The 21,277-nt window shown below is 37.5% G+C and overlaps 1 protein-coding gene across 5 annotated transcripts in view; it reads right to left on the bottom strand.

Moving 5' to 3' along the window:
* Positions 1-21,277, bottom strand: part of CADM2 (cell adhesion molecule 2) — a 1,119,939-nt gene that overhangs the window by 301,771 nt on the left and 796,891 nt on the right. The window contains exon 2 of one of the 5 annotated variants that reach the window (XM_051859415.2): positions 20,850-20,876. The exons of the other annotated variants lie outside the window; for them this stretch is intronic. Coding sequence (XP_051715375.1) covers positions 20,850-20,876 — 27 coding nt within the window. The remainder of the gene's footprint in view (positions 1-20,849; positions 20,877-21,277) is intronic. 5 annotated transcript variants of the gene reach the window in all.

The following is a 21,277-nucleotide window of genomic DNA, read 5'->3' as shown; positions in this document are numbered from 1 at the left end:
ATTTTGACATTCAAATAAATATTAAATCAAAGAAAAAAAAAACAAAAGTAAACAAATAAATGCTTCAATAGGCCTTCATCCGAAAATTTTATCTATGTTCTATAGTCTCTAGTTTTGGATAAAGAGAATGTCAAAGAACAGCCAACTGAAACATTAGCATTATCTTAATTGTCAGGTATTTCTCAAAGCAGAAATGATTAATTTTGGAAAGAATATTTTAGAAATGTCACAGCAGACACTGAGAGACACTAACATTGTTTTAAAGGATTTGTTTATATATTTCTGGTATTTTTATATAAATATTTTTGAGTCTCCAACTTACATTGTCAAATACTATTAATGAAAATAGGAATTAGGGGCCATTATTGTGGCATTAGGGGGTAAAGTTGCTGCCTTTCACATTTGCATCCCACTTGAATGCTGGTTGACTCCCTGCTGATCCACTTCCAATCCAGCTCCCTGCTAATGTGCCTAGGAAAGCAGTGGAAAATGGCTCAGGCCCCTGTCGCTTACATGGGAGACCCAGGTGAAGCTCCTGGCTCCTGGCTTCTGCTTGGCTCAGCCCTGGCTGAAGTGGCCATCTGGGGAACAAATGAATGGATTAAAGATTCTCTCTCTCTCTCTCTCTCTCTCTGTCTGTCTGTCGCTCCTTCTCTGAAACTGTCTTTCAACTAAATAAATAAATCTTTTTAAAAAAATAGAAACTTAAAGTTTACAATTCAAATCACTCATAGTTAATTTATAGGTACCAATTCAATTTGATGTATCACTTATTTCTTATGAATCTATCATGTGCTTCTCTTGACAGAGATACAAGCTGGCAAGGCAGATGCAACCAGATCACTGTAGTCAGTGATCTAGTTACAATATTTCTGCACAGAGGTTTTCAAAACACAGTCTCAGGAAAAGTTAATGTATGTACAAAGATTTATATGCATAACATCTATGGCTTCATTGGCTAAAGTTCATCCACTTAATATCAAAGAGTATCTCTCCAGGCAGATGCTTATAACCCAGCCTATAGACTGCTAGAAAATATAATAGTAGTTCTGTTCAATGGTAAAGCTTCCAACAAAGAAAATAAAACAATAATGTACTTAATACTCATGAAAATCACAGTCTGCGACCTTGTCTTCTATGATGCAATATTAGAAATGAGACTGTTGGATACTATTAGGAAAAGCTCTTTGTATTAGAATTCAGTGGATCTATCAGTTTTTAACACATCAGAGGGAAACAAGTTATTGAACAAAGATATGACTGTTTTATACCTTCTAAGTAAGTGATAATTTACAGAATGAAGTGTTTGGAATCTAGAATTTCACTGTATGATTCCTTATAATTCAAATGATTTATGAAATCTTAGTATCCAATTGTCTGTGAACTACAGGGTTATTTTTTATTAGTTAAAATTTAATTATTAAGTGAGAGAATGAGAAAAATACTCAACTGAAATGAATGGAGTAACTCATAATTTGATTTCTAAATTTCAGCATGAGCAATAAGGCAGTGGTCGTGCAGATATAATTTTCCAAATGGTAGATAGTTATTTGGCAATGAAATAGTAATAGTAGCAATAGTCACTCTATTTTTTTTTCTCCTGGGGGTAAATAAATCATCTAAGACAGGAATAAATTATTTTGCAGAAGTGCACTCTTCCTATTATATGGAGAGGTTTCAAAAACATAAACAGGGCATCTAGTGGCTGAAATGATATCTGCTAATGCTAAAATGGAAGATGATATCTAAACATCTTAGATGTTCAGCTCAATTGGTTGAAGAATTTCCACCTCTTCTTTGCCTAGGGCTCTATTAATTCCTATAACCAGGCATGAACGCAGCTCATAGCATGATTCAATTTAATCATCTTTGCTGATACCAGGTATCTCACTAAGTGGATATTTCAGAGGCCAACAAAAACTTGAAAGTGTCTGTGGATTTGGAGAAAGGGGAAAATGATCTCTTGCCCTGGACAGGAATTATCTATGCTTATTTGGACTATTCTGGAAAGAGCTACTATCAGGTGAATATAGAGCTAAGCTCAGAGTGTGAACATCTATATTAACATCAGATTTGAGGGATTGATTAGTGTTGGGAACAGCAGAGCTGCCACATACAGCCATAAGAAAGTTTGTTCCAGATACCTTCAGGCAAGTTATGTGGGCAGATTCCTTGTGCAGGAAAGGAAACTCAATTGAAGCCACTGAGTTGATATTGTAGGGACTTGAAGCTTAAATATGGATGTAAATTCTTTGCTAATTTGAAAATGTAGAGGATCTGAAAATAAACTACGTAGAGGAAAAGTGTAGAACTTGATATTTTCTACTGGTGCAAGGAGAAAAAAAGAGGGATGAGAGAAAGAGAGAATGAGAGAGAAAGAGGGAGGAAAGTGGGGGGGTTCAGATGGTATTGAGGTTACCATCAGTAGCTTCAGTGTAGAAATAGAAGCTTTCCAACTAACAGCTGAACAATAGTCACTGCAGAGTAAAATAATGCTCATCTAAGAAATCTTTTGAAATTAAGGGTGGAGGCCGGCACCGGGGCTCACTAGGCTAATCCTCCGCCTGCGGCACTGGCACACCAGGTTCTAGTCCCGGTCAGGGCGCCGGATTCTGTCCCGGTTGCCCCTCTTCCAGGCCAGCTCTCTGCTGTGGCCTGGGAGTGCAGTGGAGGATGGCCCAAGTGCTTGGGCCCTGCACCCCATGGGAGACCAGGATAAGCACCTGGCTCCTGCCTTGGGATCAGCGTGGTGTGCTGGCCACCACCACGGTTGCCACTGGAGGGTGAACCAACGGCAAAGGAAGACCTTTCTCTCTCTCTCACTGTCTACTCTGCCTGTCAAAAAAAAAAAAAAAAAAAAAAAAAAGAAAAGAAAAGAAATTAAGGGTGGAAAGTTTGAAAAATTTGATTTCCGCACTGTCAGGAAGAGTTCATTATACCTGATCTATTGCTGAAGCTATTGGAATAAGTGCTGTTGTAATGTTTATTAGGACAAGTCATAAAATAGGGCACATAGTCTACCTACTAGAAGACTAAAGCATTCTATAAGATCAAATATACCACATTAACAGACATCAAAAAGATAACCAAATTCCTTAAAAAATGAGATGTTACAAGTTTGAGTATCCATTCCACATAGATTACAATTAGATTTCTTTCCTTTGATCTATGTTGTTTGAACTTGACATTAATTGCATTTGGCTACTCTTTAATATCCAACACTATTCTTCATAACAGACCTATTTTCAAAGGAAAACTAGCTGATTAAGCCAAATCCATTTGCCAGAATAAGAATGAAATATTTTATTTTACATAAAGGATCAGGCGCATCCTTTGCATATGATTCCCAATAACTAAAGAAACATTCCCATGGTTTTTAAGAGTAAAATTAGGGGTCACATTTCACAAAATTTGGTTATAAGAATAGAAATTTTATATTTTAACTTTCTGACAGTCTTTTGTTACTTTTAAAATTAGCAATAATAGATTATGTCAAATGAGCTTATATAATTCAAATTTAGATAACTTTAAATTTTATCTATTTCCAGGTATTGTATCAAATGTAACTGCAGTGCTTTGATATTTAAAATTAAAATAGCTTTATTGTCTTTCAAAATAACAGTGACATCTAACATTGTGTTCCCTATAATGAATGCACCCTGCATTGTGTATTTCGATTTTATTTTTATCCCATTTTATTATATCCCCATGCAATGTTTTGTTTCTGTTTGTGAAATATGAGTCAGAGTTAATTTGGGAATCTGTCATATTTGCAAAGACTATTGATGATACTGAAGAAGTTACACAACTTTAAAAATAAACAAATCTTATAAAATTGATTTAAATCTCACTAAAACTATACACACACACACACACACACACACACACACACATATATATATATTCATCCCTCTACAAGTTTTAGGAGAACTAGCAATAATGCAATTGACATCATAAAGTTCCTTCTCAATTTACTCCAAAACACTACTTACAAAGTCATAGTACCTTTAAGACCATAAAGAATTTTCCATAACAAAAGCAGCATTTCATTTGGCTAATCCTCCACCTGAGGTGCCAGCACCCTGGGCTCTAGTCCCAGTTGGGGCGCTGGATTCTGTCCCAGTTGCCCCTCTTCTAATTCCAGCTCTCTGCTGTGGCCCGGGAAGGCAGTGGAGGATGGCCCAAGTGCTTGGGCCCTGTACCCACAAGGGAGATCAGGAGGAGGCACCTGGCTCCTGGCTTCAAATTGGCACAGAGCGCCAACCGTAGCGGCCATTTGGGAGGTGAACCAATGGAAAGGAAGACCTTTCTCTCTGTCTCTCTCTCTCTCACTGTCTAACTCTGCCTGTCAAAAAAAAAAAGTGATTTTTTTTTCCTTTGAAATAATTTTTGGCAAAATCACCCATATTATTTATAAGCACATAATCTTATTTGCTGCTATATATATTTATTTGAACTCACTGAGATTGATATACACCTGTTAAGTTTTTGGATTTGATTTCAAATATAAACAAATACTACAACAAATACAAGGGAAACATGTAGATGAGTAATTAAATGTGAATAAATTACTCTGCCACTAATGTATTTACAGTAGCTAGGTTTTAAAATAGAATGATTACAAAGTATAAGAAATAATTTCTAGGGCAGAATTTGAGAAGTGAGTTAGGCAGATGCTTGGGACATCTGCATTCCATATTGGAGTGCTTGAGTTTAAGTCCTATCTGCTTCCAATTCCAGATTCTTGCTAATACACACCCTGAGAGGCAGCAGTATCTGTGTTCCTACAACCCATGTGGAGAACCAGATGGAGTTGTGACTCCTGATTTTGGCCTGACCCCACCAGGGCTGTTGTGAGCATCTGAGAAGTGTACCAGCAGATAGAAGATCCTTCCTTCCTTTTTTCCTTCCTTTCTTCCTTCCTTTCTTCCTCCCTTCCTCCCTTCCTTCCCGTGTGTGTCTCTCTGTCACTCTGGTTTTAAAATAAGCAAAATTTTTAAAAATTTTGCATCTACTGCTAAAAAAATGTTTTCTTTAATTTTTTTAACTTTTATTTAATGAATATAAATTTCCAAAGTACAGCTTATGGATTACAATGGCTTCCCCCCCATATCGTCCGTCCCACCCGCAACCCTCCCCTTTCCCATTCCCTCTCCCCTTCCATTCACATGAGGATTCATTTTCAATTCTCTTTATATACAGAAGATCAGTTTAGCATACATTAAGTAAAGATTTCAACAGTTTGCTCACACACAGAAACATAAAGTGAAAAATAATAGATGATTTTTTAAATGATGATGAAATCAGATCAGACCTATTGTCATGTTTAATCCCAGCAAGAGTCAAGTTGGGAATTGATAATTTCTTCTTCTTCTTTTTTTTTTTTTTAACAGAAGATCAGTTTAGTATACATTAAGTAAAGATGTCAACAGTTTCCACCCCCATAGAAACACAAAGTGAAACATACTGTTTGAGTACTCGTTATAGCACTAAGCCTCAATGTACAGCACATTAAGGACAGAGATCCTACATGAGGAGTAAGTGCACAGTGACTCCTGTTGTTGACTTTACAAATTGGCACTCCTGTTTATGGCATCAGTAATCTCCCTATGCACCAGTCATGAGTTTCCAAGGCTATGGAAGCCCCTTGAGTTCTCCGACTCTTATCTTGTTTAGACAAGGTCATAGTCAAAGTGGAGGTTCTCTCCTCCCTTCAGAGAAAGGTACCTCCTTCTTTGAAGACCTGTTCTTTCCACTGGGATCTCACTCACAGAGATCTTTCATTTAGGGTTTTTTTTTTTGTTTTTTTTTTTTTTTTTTTTTCCAGAGTGTCTTGGCTTTCCATGCCTGAAATACTCTCATGGGCTTTTCAGCCAGATCCAAATGCCTTTAGGGCTGATTCTGAGGCCAGAGTGCTGTTTAGGACATCCGCCATTCTATGAGTCTGCTGAGTATCTTGCTTCCCATGTTGGATCACTCTCCCCTTTATTTATTCTATCGGTTAGTATTAGCAGGTACTAGATTTGTTTATGTGCTTCCTTTGACTCTTAGTCCTTTCATTATGATCAATTGTGAACTGAAATTGATCACTTGGACTGGTGAGATGACATTGGTACATGCCACCTTGATGGGATTGAATTGGAGTCCCCTGGTATGTTTCTAACTCCACCATTTGGGGCAAGTCAGCTTGAGCATGTCCCAAATTGTACATCTCTTCCCTCTCTTATTCCTACTCTTATGTTTAACAGGGATCACATTTCAGTTAAATTTCAACACTTAAGAATAACTGTGTATTAATTACAGAATTAAACCAGTCATATTAAGTAGAACAGACAAAAAAAAAAAACTACTAAGAGGGATAATGTATTAAGTTGTTCATTAACAGTCAGGGCTATGCTGATTAAGTCACTGTTTCTCATAGTGTCGATTTCACTTCAACAGGTTTCCTTTTTGTTTTCTTTAAGTTTTTACCTTTCTAGGCTGTATGAGTTTTCTTTCATTTTATTTTAAGTAGTCTCCTGAAAATGACTAGAACTTTTAAACTTTTGGTTCTCCAAAATTTATATTAAAAAAAAAAAAAAGTCGTCGGGGTGAGGAGGGGTGAGCTGAATTACGAAGGCTGACCTAGCAATTAAAAAAATATTCATGAGTATGGCATTGTGGTGTAGCAAGTAAAGTCACCACCTGCCACGCATGCATCCCATATATCCTTGGGCCCCTGTACCCACATGGGAGTCCCAGATGAAGCTCTTGGCTCCTGCCTTCAGCCTGGCTCAGCGCTGGCCATTGTGGCCAGTTGGGGAGTGAACCAGCAAATGGAAGACCTCTCTGTCTCTGCCTCAGCCTCTCGCTGTCTGTAACTCTGATTTTCAAATAAATAAATAAAAGTTTCAAAAAAAAAATATTCCTTAGCATGGGCATTTGGCTCAGTGAATCAGACACTGGTCGGGATGCTTGCATTCCATATCAGAATGCCTGACTTCAAGTCCCAGCTCTGGTTCTGATTGCAGCTCCCTGCTAATGTATACTCTGGAAGGCAGCAGGAGATGGCTCAAGTGATTAGGTCCCTTCTGCCCCTGTATGGACTGATTTCCTGTATGGCTTTGGCATGGCCCCTTAACAGCTGTTGAGGGATTTGGCAGGGGTGGGGGTGTGCGGATGGTTAACAAATAAGTGAGTGCATAGAAGATTTCTTTCCCTGCCCCCCCACCCTTGCATTTCAAATAAAGGAAAAAATTTAAAAGTACCTATTAAACTCATATTTTGCTTTAGTAAATATGGAGTTGAATTATGATGTTGAAATTAACTGGCTTTGGATCAGCACAGCTCCAGCTGTTGGGGCCATCTGGAGAGTGAACCATTGGATGAAAGACTTCTCTCTCTCTGCTTTTCCTCTCTCTGTGTAACTCTGACTTGCAAATAAATAAATCAATCTTGGCCGGCGCCACGGCTCACTAGGCTAATCCTCCGCCTGCAGCGCCGGCACCCAGGGTTCTAGTCCAGGTTGGGGCGCTGGATTCTGTCCCGGTTGCCCCTCTTCCAGTCCAGCTCTCGGCTGTGGCCCGGGAAGGCAGTGGAGGATGGCCCAAGTGCTTGGGCCCTGCACCCGCATGGGAGACCAGGAGGAAGCACTGGCTCCTGTCTTCAGAATGGCGCAGCGCACAGTCATAGGGGCCATTTGGGGGGTGAACCAATGGAAAAAGGAAGACCTTTCTCTCTGTCTCTCTCTCTCTCACTGTTTAACTCTACCTGTCAATAAATATATAAATAAATCTTAAAAAATTAAAATGCATTTGCTTTAAAAAAAATGCAGGCTACATGTGACACCAGAGGCATTCGATAATATTTGACCGTGGAAGATTCCAAAGCATTTGTTACAATTTCCCAAAAGACCTCTAAATACTTTTTAACAATCTATCTTGTATGTCAGTTATATTTCACCTAGATCTAAATTAATGCCCCAGTTTTAGATGTAAGAAAAAATATTTCATGAGTGAAGAGAATTTTTTTTTTATTTGCTGACAAGCAAATTCTGGGTCTCCAGTGAATCAAATATCAGATTACATAGCAGTGCCTATCTCTATTTCAAGGAGAAATAGTATCCTGCTATACATAGATATTAGCACCTTATTCACCAGTTTTCTTCTGAATGTGCTATCACTAACTATTTGCACATGTCATTGTGATTATTTGTTACTGGGATTCGAAACTCTGGTTAGGCAGACAGAAGATTTGACAGTCTTTCCCCTGATGACTTCTAGTGGAAGTGGAAGATAACAACTTCATAATCGACTTCGTTGTTCTTTAAGCCAAATAGTATTTCTGCCTCATACCTACAGTTTGCTGATTAAAAAGACTCAGTGCCCACCAGATGGTTATTTCTTGTAGAGAAAACAGATTACATAGAAGTAATTGGGAATCCTGTTCTGTCAGGAGATGATATCCGTTTGGTAAGGATGGAAAAATACTTAAAATAGCGAGTTAAATTAGTGACTCTTGGAGCCAGCACTGAAGTGTAGAAGGCTAAGCCTCTGCCTGAAGTGTTGGAATCCCATTTAGGCACTGGTTCAAGTCCTGGCTGCTCCATTTCTGATCCAGCTCCAGGCTAATGTGCCTGGGAAAGCAGCAGAAGATGGCCCAAGTGCTTGAGTCCCTGAACCCATGTGGGAGACTGAGAAGAAGCTCCTGGCTCCTGGCTCCTGGCTCCTGGCTCCTGGCTCCTGGCTCCTGGCTTCTGGCTTCAGCCTGGCCAAGCCCTGGCCTTTGCGGGCATTTGAGGAGTGAATCAGAGGATGGAAGATCTTTCTCTGTCGCTCTCTCTCTCTTCTTCTTTTTCTGTATCTCTGCCTTTCAAATAAATAAACACATCTAAAAAATTTAGATCCGAGGGCAGGAGCCAGGTGCTTCTCCTGGTCTCCCATGGGGTGCAGGGCCCAAGCACTTGGGCTATCCTCCACTACACCCCCTGGCCACAACAGAGAGCTGGCCTGGAAGAGGAGCGACCGGGACAGAATCCGGCGCCCCAACTGGGACTAGAACCCGGTGTGCCGGCGCCACAGGCGGAGGATTAGCCTATTGAGCCGCGGCTCCAGCTTTCAAATATATTCTTGAAAGGAATTGCTATTCTCTCAAAAGTACCTGTTTCTCTCTTATGTTATCACTTATCACTCTAAATCAACCTATACTCCTTAGTCCTTGGACTGTTACAGTTTCCCAGATAATTCAATTTGTCTATTTGTCACTTATAGTACTGTCTTCCCATATGTTCTTCACGAATAGGCAAGAATCTCTTTCAAAGAAAAAATGTGGGACTATCTCATCATGCATATTGCCATCATGCATATTGCCATCCATTTGTATGCCCCTCCCACCATGTTCTTCGAATGGGAAAAGTAGTCAAACAAATGATGAAAGCCTCTGTACCAGAACCTTCAAAGCACTGCCTCGTGTAGTACCCTATTCATTCTCACGTTAACCCTAGCTCCCATTGAGCTTTCCATAGAAACTGTATTAGCTAACTTTTAGTCCCCTGTTGGCATTCTCTGGAATTAAGTTCTCTCTATTGTTTGCCTAGTTAGTTTTGACAACCTCTTCAGCTTGAAGATTTTCTTCAAGAAGTCTTCCCCATAGCCTTTTCTCTAGGGAAAATGCTGCTATACTTGAATATCCTTATCCAATGGGCCATAGTTTCATAGTAGCCAATTAATGTTCTTTCAGATAAATATATAATTAATCTCTATATTTTTACACTACCTGGTAATACCAAGGTCCCACTTCTTCTCTGTATTCAGTAATACATTCTCAGCTATCAATCATCTTGACTTATCAAGAGGCTTCGACCAAATTGAGCCTCACTCTTCTTGTGTCACTTGTTTTTTTGTTTGTTTTTGTCTGACCCTTTTAATTGTATCTTATAACTGCTCAATTTTTTGAGGCTTAGAAAACTGGAGAACTCAGAACTAAGATTTTTGTTTTCTTCTCTCGCTTCATTCATGCCTTCAAGTGAGCTCACCCAAACTCACAGCTTAATGTAATGCTCATAGACTAATGGTTTTAAAATATTGTATCTACAGTATAGAAACTTTCCCTGAATTTTACATTCATGTAGTCAATTTCTACTTACAATCTTCATTTGAATACCTAACAGGTATCTCAATTCTCATTTTCAAAATTCAACAAGCATTATTTTACACTATTACTTTGCCCTTCCAGTTTCTACTTTTCACACAAAAACAAACAGAAACTGGAGCCGGTGCTGTGGCACGTGGGGTTAAAGCTCTGACCTGCAATGCTGGTATTCCATGTGGGTTCCAGTCTGAGTCCCAGCTGCTCCACTTCCAGTCCAGCTCTCTGCTAAAGTACCTGGGAAATCAAAGGAGCATGGCCCAAGTCCTTGGACCCCTGCACCTTTGTGGGACACCTGGAGGAAATTCCTGGCTCCCAGCTTTGGATCAGCTCAGCTCCAGCCGTTGTGGCCATTTGGGAAGTGAATCAGAGGATGGGAGACCTCTCTGTCTCTGTCTCTACTTCTCTCTGTAACTCTTTCAAATAAATAAAAAATTTTAAAAAAAATTTATATAATTCTTTAGTCTACCCTTTATGTCATATCTCACTTCCTGTCAGAAAATTTTATTGGAAGATGGGAGCAGGCATTGCATGGAAACAGGTTAAACTCCAGCTTGGAACCTCACATCCCACATGCCTGGTTCAAATCCTGGCTACTTCCCTTCTGATCCAGCCTCCTGGGAGCAATGAACAGTGACTTCAGTATTGGATACCTGCCATCCATTCCACGTGGGAGACTCACAATTCCTGACTCCTGGCTTCCATCTGACCCAGCTGGGCCTGGCTTTTGTGGGCATTTGGAGAATGAGGCAGCAGATGGAAGATCTACCTGCCTGCCTCTGTGTGTGTGCGTGTGTGTGTGTGTGTGAGCATGTGTACATGTGTTTCAAATAAATAAGTACATCCTTTTAAGAAGAAAAGGAAATTCTACTAGGTCTAACTTCATCTCCATTGCCGTGACTGTAATCATACCACTATAATTTCTCTGTTGATTTCTTGGAAAAGTATCTTAATTATTCTCATTGTAGTCTGTTTTTAGCAGAGCAGCCAAATTTTTCCTGTTGAAACTAAATCAGGATAGTTTTGCCCAAACTTCCTTTGGCTTTCCAGTTCACTCAGAAGAAAACAAAACTCTTTAGAGGACTCAGGTCTTCCTTCCCTCTATGATTTTCTAGTCACATGTGACTCCTCAATGCCCTTTGAATATGTCAGACCCTTATTACCTTAAGGGCTTGCTTTTGTTGTTACCTAATACATGGAATGGCTCTCCCAGACACTCCCATCACTTACTTTCTAACTATCAATTCTCGGCCCAAATATTTCCTTTTTCTGGTTTCTCTGTTAAAAACTGGAACCAATCCTGTCCCTACTATGCCCAAATATCTCTGTGTTACTCATCAGTCTTATTTTATCTTCATAATGCCTATCATAGCATAATGCAAGAAAAGTGTATAATTTTTCACTCATGTTTCAAGCAGTTCTTGAAAATGGTAGCTAAAGAAATGAATGAATTAATGAATGAGTAGAGACCCGATGAAGTGAAAAAAAAAATAAGGAATCTATCCATCTACATGAATAGATAAATTTTCCTCTCAATTGTATTCTAGCACAGAGCTATCAGTTGACTTGTACCCCAAAGTTAAAACTTCATCTCCAACATGGGGGTATTTGGAGGTGGTGGTTTGGAGAGGTGATGAGATCACGAGGGTACTGAGTTTGGTGCACTCATGAAAGAAGCCCCAGCAAGCCGCTTTGCCCTTTCCACCACATGAGGACACCAGGCAAAGGCTGCATGTGTAGCCCACAAAGCAAGACGTCATCAGACATCCAGTCCACTGGCGACTTGATCTTGGGCTTTTCCAGTTCTCACAAGCTCACAGACTCTGCAACTGTGAGAAGTGAATTTCTGTTGTTAATGAATCACCCAAGCTTGGGACTTTTTCCTATAGCAGCCTGGCCTGACTGCAGTAAGATGTGCAATATTGAAATTCATTCCAAATTGATCAGATGAAGGTTCATGGTTTTCTAATTCCTTTGCAAAGGTGTTCACTAAGAAAAAATATGGAAAGGATCTCTTTCTCACAAAGTCGTTCATTCCTGTGGATCTCTAGCACAGAGTCAGTATAAGGCCATCTTTCACCCATCACTGCTTACCAGCTCCCTGGCTCTGTGATCATGCCTTATTCATTTAATTGCTACTTATATCTGGATAACAGCTGGGTGTTTTAAAATTATTTTCAGGACCACCATTGTGGCATAGTGGGTGTAAAGTTGTCTGGACACTGGCATCCCATAGGTGCTCCGGTTCAAGTCCCAGCTGCTCCACTGCCAATCCAGCTCTCTGCTAATGCCCTAGGAAAAGTGTTTGGGGCCCTGCCGCCCATGTGGCAGACCCAGATGAAGCTCCTGCCTCCTGACCTTAGCCTGGCCCAGTCCTAGCTGTTGTTGCCATCTAGAGAGTAAATCAGTGAATGGACAATACCTCTCTCTGTCTCTCCCTCTCTCTCTCTCTCTGTAAGTCTGACTTTCAAATAAATAAATCATTAAAAAATACATCTTCTGATAATATATTTATTTTCAGATATAGTGATCAGGTATTTCAGGTAGGTATTATTGCTGTTTTTATGCCTATTTTATAAATGACTTTAGAGCAAATAAATGGAAACACTAGAATCCAGGAACTCTGATAAACTGAGATATTTTTTAAAAGATTTAATTATTAATTTTATTCGAAAGGCAGAACGACAGAGAGAGAGAGGGAAGGAGATTCAGATCTTCTATCTACTAGCTCACTTTTCAAATGACTCCAATGGCCTGGGCTGGTCCAGATGCAAGCCAAGAGGCCCGCACCCCATCCCAGTATCCCGCATGGGTGGCAGGAGTCCAAGTACTCTGGCCATCTTCAGCAGCTTTCCCAGGCATATTAGCAGGGAGCTAGATTGAAAGCAGGGAAGCTGGGACTCAAACCAACGCTCCCATATGGTATACCAGCATTGCAAGCAATGGCTGTACCTGCTGTGTGAAGACACTGCCCCTCTCCCACACCTCCTTCCTCAAAGCTTTTAATAGCATAGTCTCCTAGTGACAGTTATTTTATATTAGGGTTTGAAGTCAACAGATTTTTTCCACTAAAAATATGGCCATAAGTCTACCAGATTACAACTATAAGGTGGCATTTATTTTCAGTGTAATTTAACTTTTGGCCTCATAGCATTTGTTTTGAAAATGTTTCTAAATGCCCAACTAACTGCTACACACTGATCATTGTGTTTCTTCTTATTATAGACTTTTTCTGTTTGGAAACCTGTAAGAGACCATAAACCTTGGGATTTTAATTACAGACTTTCTAAACCCCCACGCAGCAGCTGTAGAATCAGCAAATACCAATTTTATTAGCATAATAGAATGACATGAACTACTGAATGAATTCAGTCCCCAAAGATGTTGCCTTTCGGATGAAATGTGTTTAGACAGAATAAAAAAAAGTATTATAATGAGTTGCTTATGATGGAAATTAACTTAAAGTAGTACTGCTTAAACTAATCATTAATTAGTATAAAAAGTTGTGCCCTGTTTTGGTGGCAAATGAGTTATGTTTATCCACATGTCCACAGAAAAGCTCAAGCTGACATTTGTATTTCAAGAGGCCAGGAGAGAAAGAGGAAAACTCAGCTCCATTAAACCAAATGCAAAATAATATTATTTTAGATTTGCAAATGGACTATCTAGGGGGTGTCTTTGCATGGTGCTCCAGGCTAGTTGTTACTGTACTGCATAAATGGTTGACAGTGACACAGTAGAAAGTAATGAAACACTTCACAGGGAGAACACATGTCAGAATGCCTACAGAGTGAGAAATAAAGACAGAAACCATGCGAAAGAAGCTGCACTTTGCAGACAACTGAAATTCTCTATATTTTGACCAACCGAGTCATCTCCCAGCTAATTTTGTCACGAATTTTACACTCCTTAACTTTTTTCCTCTCTGAGTTCAGTTTTTCATATTAGCATTGTCTAAAGGTTTTCTGGAACTCTATTCATTGATAAACTAATCAACTTCTCACCTTCCCAAATGCTGATAAGTGATGTTAAGGTGAATGAATGAAAGACACAAAAGGAAGAAAATTTAAAAAGCAATAAAGGATGTAAGAGAAACATATTCACTTTGAAGATATATTCATGGGCTGTGTACTAGATAAAGTATGTAAATGCCTTTGTTCTAGAATTCATCAATATTCCACTTCACTCCTCTTCCCAGATGCAATTCTATCTGGGAGAGATGGGACCTAAATAAATGCTTTTAAATAAATGAAAAAGATCCAGGTGAAGTATAATATTGATTAATCATGTCTCTTTAGAGGCTTTAATTGCTTAAAAGTTTTGATTCAGAAGTCAGTATGACTCATTTGTAACTTTTAACTCACTTCTAATTCATTTTGTAAATTTCTTTAACTTTTGTTTTGTTTCCTGTGTTTTAAAGATGAATACAATAATGATACTGATCTCAGAGGGTTTTGTGAGGAGTTAACTGCAAATCATAAAATGCTTAGTGTAATGCCTGCGACATTGTAACATTCAAGCAAGATTAGCCATAATTAATCCATTTGTAATTTGAGAGGAAGAGAAAGAGAGAGACCAAGGGGGAAGAGAGAGAGAGAGAAGTGGAGCTGTGGGAGCAACCCCAAATGCTGGATGATTCCTCAAATGGAGATGGCCAGGTTGAAGATAGGAGTTAAAAACTCAATCCAGGTCTTTCACAAGGATGACAGGGATCCAGCAACTTAATTTATTGTCTGATGCCTCCCAAAAGTGTGCATTAGCTGGAAGCTAGGATCGGAAATGGATCTGGGATCTAAGCATGGCACTCCGATATGGGATGGTGGGATGTCAAATGGCATTGCAACCACTAGACCTAATGCCTGCCCCACAACTATGATTTTGATTCACTATTTTCAAAGTTAGAAAAAGGCTACAGTATTAAATTGCACCTTTATAAAATTGTCACACTATCTTTATACAATGTCTTCAGCAATTTTTCAGAGAAGTGAGATGAAGTAAAAGTTGGATTAAGACAGAAGTCTTCTAAAAGGTACCAACTCACTACTTCCTCACTGGAGTCCTTAGTGAACATGTTCTAGAAACACAATATGCTTTGAAATTCTTTTATGTAGGCCTAATCTTCCCCAACATATTTCAGGGGATTAGTTTTCTGCAGGATAAATAATGCTCAATAATTGTTACTTGATTATTTTTGTTGGAGATGTTGTATCTAATATGAAGAATACAAATATAACTTGAGAGTTTTAAAATCAAAATCCAAACATAGCTTCAACAAATGGGGTGATGCATTCTTTTCAAAAGAAATTATATCAGGGCAGGCAACTATGCCAGTAGTTAATGTGCAGCGGGAATGCCTGCATCCCTCCTAGGAGAGCCTGGGTTTCAGTCCTGGGACCACTCACAATTCCAGCTTTTACTAATGCACATCCCAGAAGTTAGCATTTGATGGTGCACGTACTAGGTCTCCCTGCCACTCATGGGGAGATCCACATTGGGTTCTGGCTCCCGACTTCAGTGTGGCTGCTACAAGCATTTGAAATGAACCAGGGAATTGGTTGCTCACTCTCCACACCCAACCCTCTCTGCCTCTCAAATAAAATTATAAAAGAGCAATTATATTATGGCTTTATTCCGTAATAAATGTCTTTTACCTTTTAAGGATTATATATACTAAAATTATATAAATTAAGTAAATTGATTAATTATATGCCATTCTCTGTTATAATTTTCTTAATTTTTTCCTTTTGACTCTTTAATGATATCAATTATACATTTGGTTTATAATATTAAAAGTGAAGCAAAAATATACATAACATTAACATATTATATTTCATGGATTATTTTAATTGTATAATGCATATAAGCAACTGAATGTCATGATTAAGATGAAATACAGCAAAAAAAGATGAAATACAGCTGGCACTTATAGAAATAAATTAATTTTTAAATTTGACTACATATTTTCATATTTGTTTTCTTCCCTATGGATGCCATTAAAATAGCAATACTCATGAGGGTAATAGCAACAATTGTAAGTAAAATTTACTGAGCCCCTACTGTGTGTCATTCCCTAGGTTAATTCTTTTTGATGTAGGCTCACATATAATGATCATAACAACTATAAAACTTATGTGGTGTATTAAGTCAAGGTGTCTAGATGTTCAAATCTAATAGTACCAAACCTGGATTTGGTCTATGTCTTGCTACGAAATACAATTCTTTCTATGTAGGACACACTGTGTAGCAGAGGCTTCTCACTTAGCTAAAATCTCTCACTATCCCAGAATAGCTTGAAGCAATGTCTCAGATTCATCTCCTTACATGCCTGTCCATTCACCCCTACAAGGTGTAATATGATGGGTAACCTAAGAGCTTATATCTGTATATTGGTTATAATATTTTATTATAGTCTCACCTAAATAATCCTTTAATAATGTTATAAATGACTTTTACTTTTAAAGTACAGAAGATGAAATACTGTTTCTCCTTTGAACCACAGATATATATATCTCAATTAGATAGCTAAGGGCTCCACCTCATCTTCTAATTCTTATATGAAGTCAGAATAATTATGTTAATTTTTATTGGAGCACTGAATAATGATAATATGATTGTGGAGACTTAAGACATTCATTTTGAAAATAATAGCTGAAGGCTGGTATTCTAGAAATGGCATAAAATGTTATCCCACCTATTGTTGCCCATTCTTGAATGAAAAATCAAGCCTAAAAGTAGGATAAAAAGACTTAAATATTTTGCTGGATTACACACTTTGAAATTTGTAATATTTTGATACACTATTATTAAGATATATTTACTCTATTTTCATAAATTTATAATGGAGTGAAATGAAATCAATTTATACAAAAAGATTTTAAAAATACTCTAAGGTACTTTTTCTCTCTTTCTAAGTGGCAAAGCCATGATTATCTTATTTAAAATTCAGTATGATAAATAAATGTAGGATAGATTGTAGAGTGCTGAAAATTGAAGCAAGATACAAGTTAGAAACAACTTGAGGCAAACTCCGAGGTATGAGTGATTTGAATAAGAGAGATTCATGCAAAAGCCACTATGGGGATAAAATTAGGACAATTTGATAACTGATTGGATATGAGAGTTGTGAAGGAGCAGAAGTTAAAAATGTTTCAAATCTTTAAACATAAAAAATGGGAAATATTGATGTCATGGGAAGACTTAGCAAACCCAGAGGGATCAGATTTGTAAAGTAAAATAAGATTAGTTTTTAATATTAAAGGGGAAATGTTCAGCAGAGTGATAGGTACATGAGATAGGAGATTAAGTCCACCAAAACGATAATGGAAATCAACTATGAAAACTTTAGAGAAAAAAGAAAGTTAAATTAATTAATTCTCTTCTGACTGTAAGCAAGAGAAACCTATCTAGAAAGTTTAATTAAAAGAGTTGTGTTGGGGCAAAGTTGGTAAAGCCACCACAGGCAGTGCCAGCATCCCATATGGGCGCTGGTTTGCGTCCTTGCTGCTCCACTTCCAATCCAGCTCTCTGCTATGGCCTGGGAAAGCAGTGGAAGATGGCCCAAATACTCGGGTCCCTGCACCCACGTGGGAGACCAGGAAGAAGCTCCTGGCTTCAGAACAGCGCAGCTCCAGCCGTTGTGGCCAACTGGAGAGTGAACCAGCGGATGGACAATCTCTCTCTTTCTCCACCTTGCTCTCTCTTGCTGTATGTGACTCTTTCAAGTAAATAAATAAATCTTAAAAAAAAAAAAAAAAAAAAAAAAAAGAGTTGTGTCAGGGACAACATTGTGGCCCAGCAGGTTGGACTGCTGTCTTTTACACTTGCATTCCCTTTGGAGCATAGGTTCTAATTGTGGCTGCTCTGCTTTGGATCCAGCTTCCTATTAATGTGCCTGGAAAAGCAGTGGCCATCTATGTGGGAGACTCACATGAAGTTCCAGGCTCCTGGCTTTGGCCTGGCTCAGCTCCAGGCCTTGTGGCCATTTAGGGAGTGAATCTGGAGCTGAAGGATTCTCTCTCTCTCTCTCTCTCTCGTTCTCTCTCTCTCATTCTCTCTCTCTCTGTCTATCCCTTTGCATTTCAGATACATAAAAATACATTAAAAAAAAAAAAAGAATTGTGTCATAGTCTCAAAGGGCAAGCATAAAATAGAGCCTTAGTGCTTCAGCACAGTGCCTGGAGTACCACGAGTGTACTGTTGCGATCTCACGCCTTGTAGGTGTCTGCTGCATTTTTTTTATTCCTCAGACTGTATTCATCTTATTAACTCCACATAGAAAATGTATGGCCATAAAAGTAATACAAGTAGTTGAACTTTTCTTCTTCTTGCATCTTTAATATTTCCCTCTTTTTCTTTTCTCCTTTTCATTCCTAAATTTTCAGGAAAGCAATTTGATGGGGTCATTTGTCTTCCTCATGAGATTCAACCAATGATGGGGCAGAAGTAGTTGTGGATACACAATTATCTAGAAAAGCTGCTTCCTTTATTTTGTAGGAAGTAAAGTTCATCTCTCAAAGGGGATGTAGAAAGCTGAACCAATACTGCATTAGAAAATTCATTCAAGGATCAAAGCCAGAACCTGAATACAATTTGTGTCTCCGAACAAAATATAGAAGGAGAAAGAGTCAAAGCAGCATTTAAAAATAAAATCAAGTATGTATAGAAACACTGAAACAAAGCAAAATGAAAAATCAAATAAAGCAACATGAAGGTACTTCAAAATGTTTGTGAAAAATGGAATTGAAAGATCAGATTATTTGGTGCAAAAATGTTTAAATTCATGCATATGAGGGTTCTTCAAAAAACTGATGGAAATATGTACTATGACAAAACAATGCACATATTAAATTTTTGGACCAGAATAAGTTTATTCTTTGATTCTGTTTTCCACTAAATTTTGAAATACATTCATATTGTATTTATATTATTGGTCTCAGAAATAGGTATAGTAAACCATGCTTTTAAGAAAAAAGATAGGGAAAAGACAAGGTAGTTATCTGTGCCATCATTAACAACCGCTGATTCCGACTGAATTCTGTTTCAATCTAATCTATTGGAAAGTTGATGTTAATTACATAAATATACAGTTTTTGGAGTGAAAGCATTTTTTTATAAAAAAAAGAAAAAACACATTACTCTTCAATATTCCAGAAGTTCCCCATATTTGCATGATTATAAAAGTGTAAATTAACGAGATGTGATCCTCTCTAAAACTTCCTTCAATTCGTTAAGAACTACTTCATCTGGGCTAAGAGAAATGAACTATTTATACAATCATTTGCTCTTATATTGTCTTAGATGTTATTTTTCTCTTATTCTCATTTTTTCTTATTCAGAGGCTACTGCCTTGATATTGAAATTGGACACTAAAATCATTGAGTAGTTGTGTTTATTATATCTACATAATATACATCTTTCTTAAACAATATGTATAAATAAATTTGAATTTCTACTTAAGGCTTATTTCTTTTTACAAAGTGTCATGTCTTGCCTTTTTAACACCTGGTAGATGCAAAAAATGGGACATAGAGTAAACTATGTCCTTAAGCTTTCTAATTTTTTTCTTTATGTGCTTCGTTTTCCTGTGTCCAGCCTCTCAGTCCCTTAAGAAACTAATTCAAGCTCCAGCTACAGATGGAGACTTTGTCTGAGAGCTCAGGCCCTGGTATGTTTTAACTTTAACCCATTACACTCAAGCTCTGCAAACCACAACTAACACGTTACTGTGTATTGATATTAGTTCTTTATTTCCCAAAATACACCTTTTAATCTTTTGTTGTATAAACACATTATGTTTATATATTTATAACCATGCATTCAGTATCAAGTAATATCTCCATTGCTCTGTGAGTATATTTCCTTTATTCACAAACTGATAGAAAATTACCTGTAGCAAAGTCTAAGTAACTGACCACATTTACTGTGAAAAAAAACCAGGAGAAGTGTGGACAATATAAGAAAAGGTGATAATAAAATCGCTATGTCATATTTTACATGTTTAGTAAAGAGGAAAGATGAGGATTTTTGTTTTTGTTTATTTGTTTGCTATTTAAGAAGCAGAAGTATAAAAATCTGAATATATAGATTGCTCTAGAGAGCATGGAGTTGAAACACATAAACTACACTCATTACATGTAACATATATTTAAATTATTTCAAATCCATAAATAATTAGACATATCAACTAAAAATCTTATTCTCCAAGGGATATTTTGGGCATTGGGTAAGCGCATACTCTCTGATGAAAATATATTTTCAAGTTTCTAGAAAACACAAGCTAAATGAAACCAAGAAATGAAATAAAAGTCATATACCCACAGTTTATAATATTCAATTTTTAAAGGATTAAATTTTCTTTCCACCTAATTCTCTGAAGGCGCACTCAATTCCAAGACTTTCTATCATCTTTATTTTATGCTGCATTTTTTCCAATTCTCAATTTAATCAAGGCAACTGAGTTCAGCAGGTGAAGACACTAATGCATAAAAGCAGTTTAGTCCATTTTGTAAAAAATGGGGAAAAAAACTAAAATTCATGAAGAACCATGCAAACACAGACATAAAACAGAAACTTGATCATGAAAATAAGAAATATTTGCAGAAATTTATGAACAATATCTACACACACTATTACCACCAACAAAATTGTTTCCATAATTAAAATGAACTTAAAACATTGAGAAAAAAAGGATCATAATGAATCATGCGGAGTTGACAGGAGCTCACCTTTAAGTTTATTTTTTGAAGCAGCCGCTGGTACCCAGCAAAGGATGCACAAGAGGAAGAGAACAAAAATATTAGGTATGAGCAGAGTTTCCAGGAAGAAACAGAGATGTTATTACTAGCAAAGTCTAGGAAGAAAACATTTGTGTTCCTATGATTAACACACTTGAGATGAACTGGATTTATAAGACAGAAAGTGACAATTGTTATATTTTGTTAGTATATTATGAAAATCCTAAAAAAGAAACAGTAGCATAGATAAGCACCACACAGTGCAAATTGCAAACACTGCAAGTCATCAAATTTCTTTTAAGAAATCTATCTCTTTGCTTCTCTATGTCTTTCTAAATTTTAATTAATAATCATTTAAAGAAACACTCAAATATAGTTTAAATGTGTTTAATATTATTTAACATTTAAAATATAACCTA

The sequence above is a fragment of the Oryctolagus cuniculus genome, chromosome 4 (assembly GCF_964237555.1).
Source record: "Oryctolagus cuniculus chromosome 4, mOryCun1.1, whole genome shotgun sequence".
NCBI classification, from domain to species: Eukaryota; Metazoa; Chordata; class Mammalia; order Lagomorpha; family Leporidae; genus Oryctolagus; species Oryctolagus cuniculus.
The sequence above is the reverse complement of the archived record's forward strand: the minus strand, read 5'-3'. Positions and strand labels throughout refer to the sequence as shown.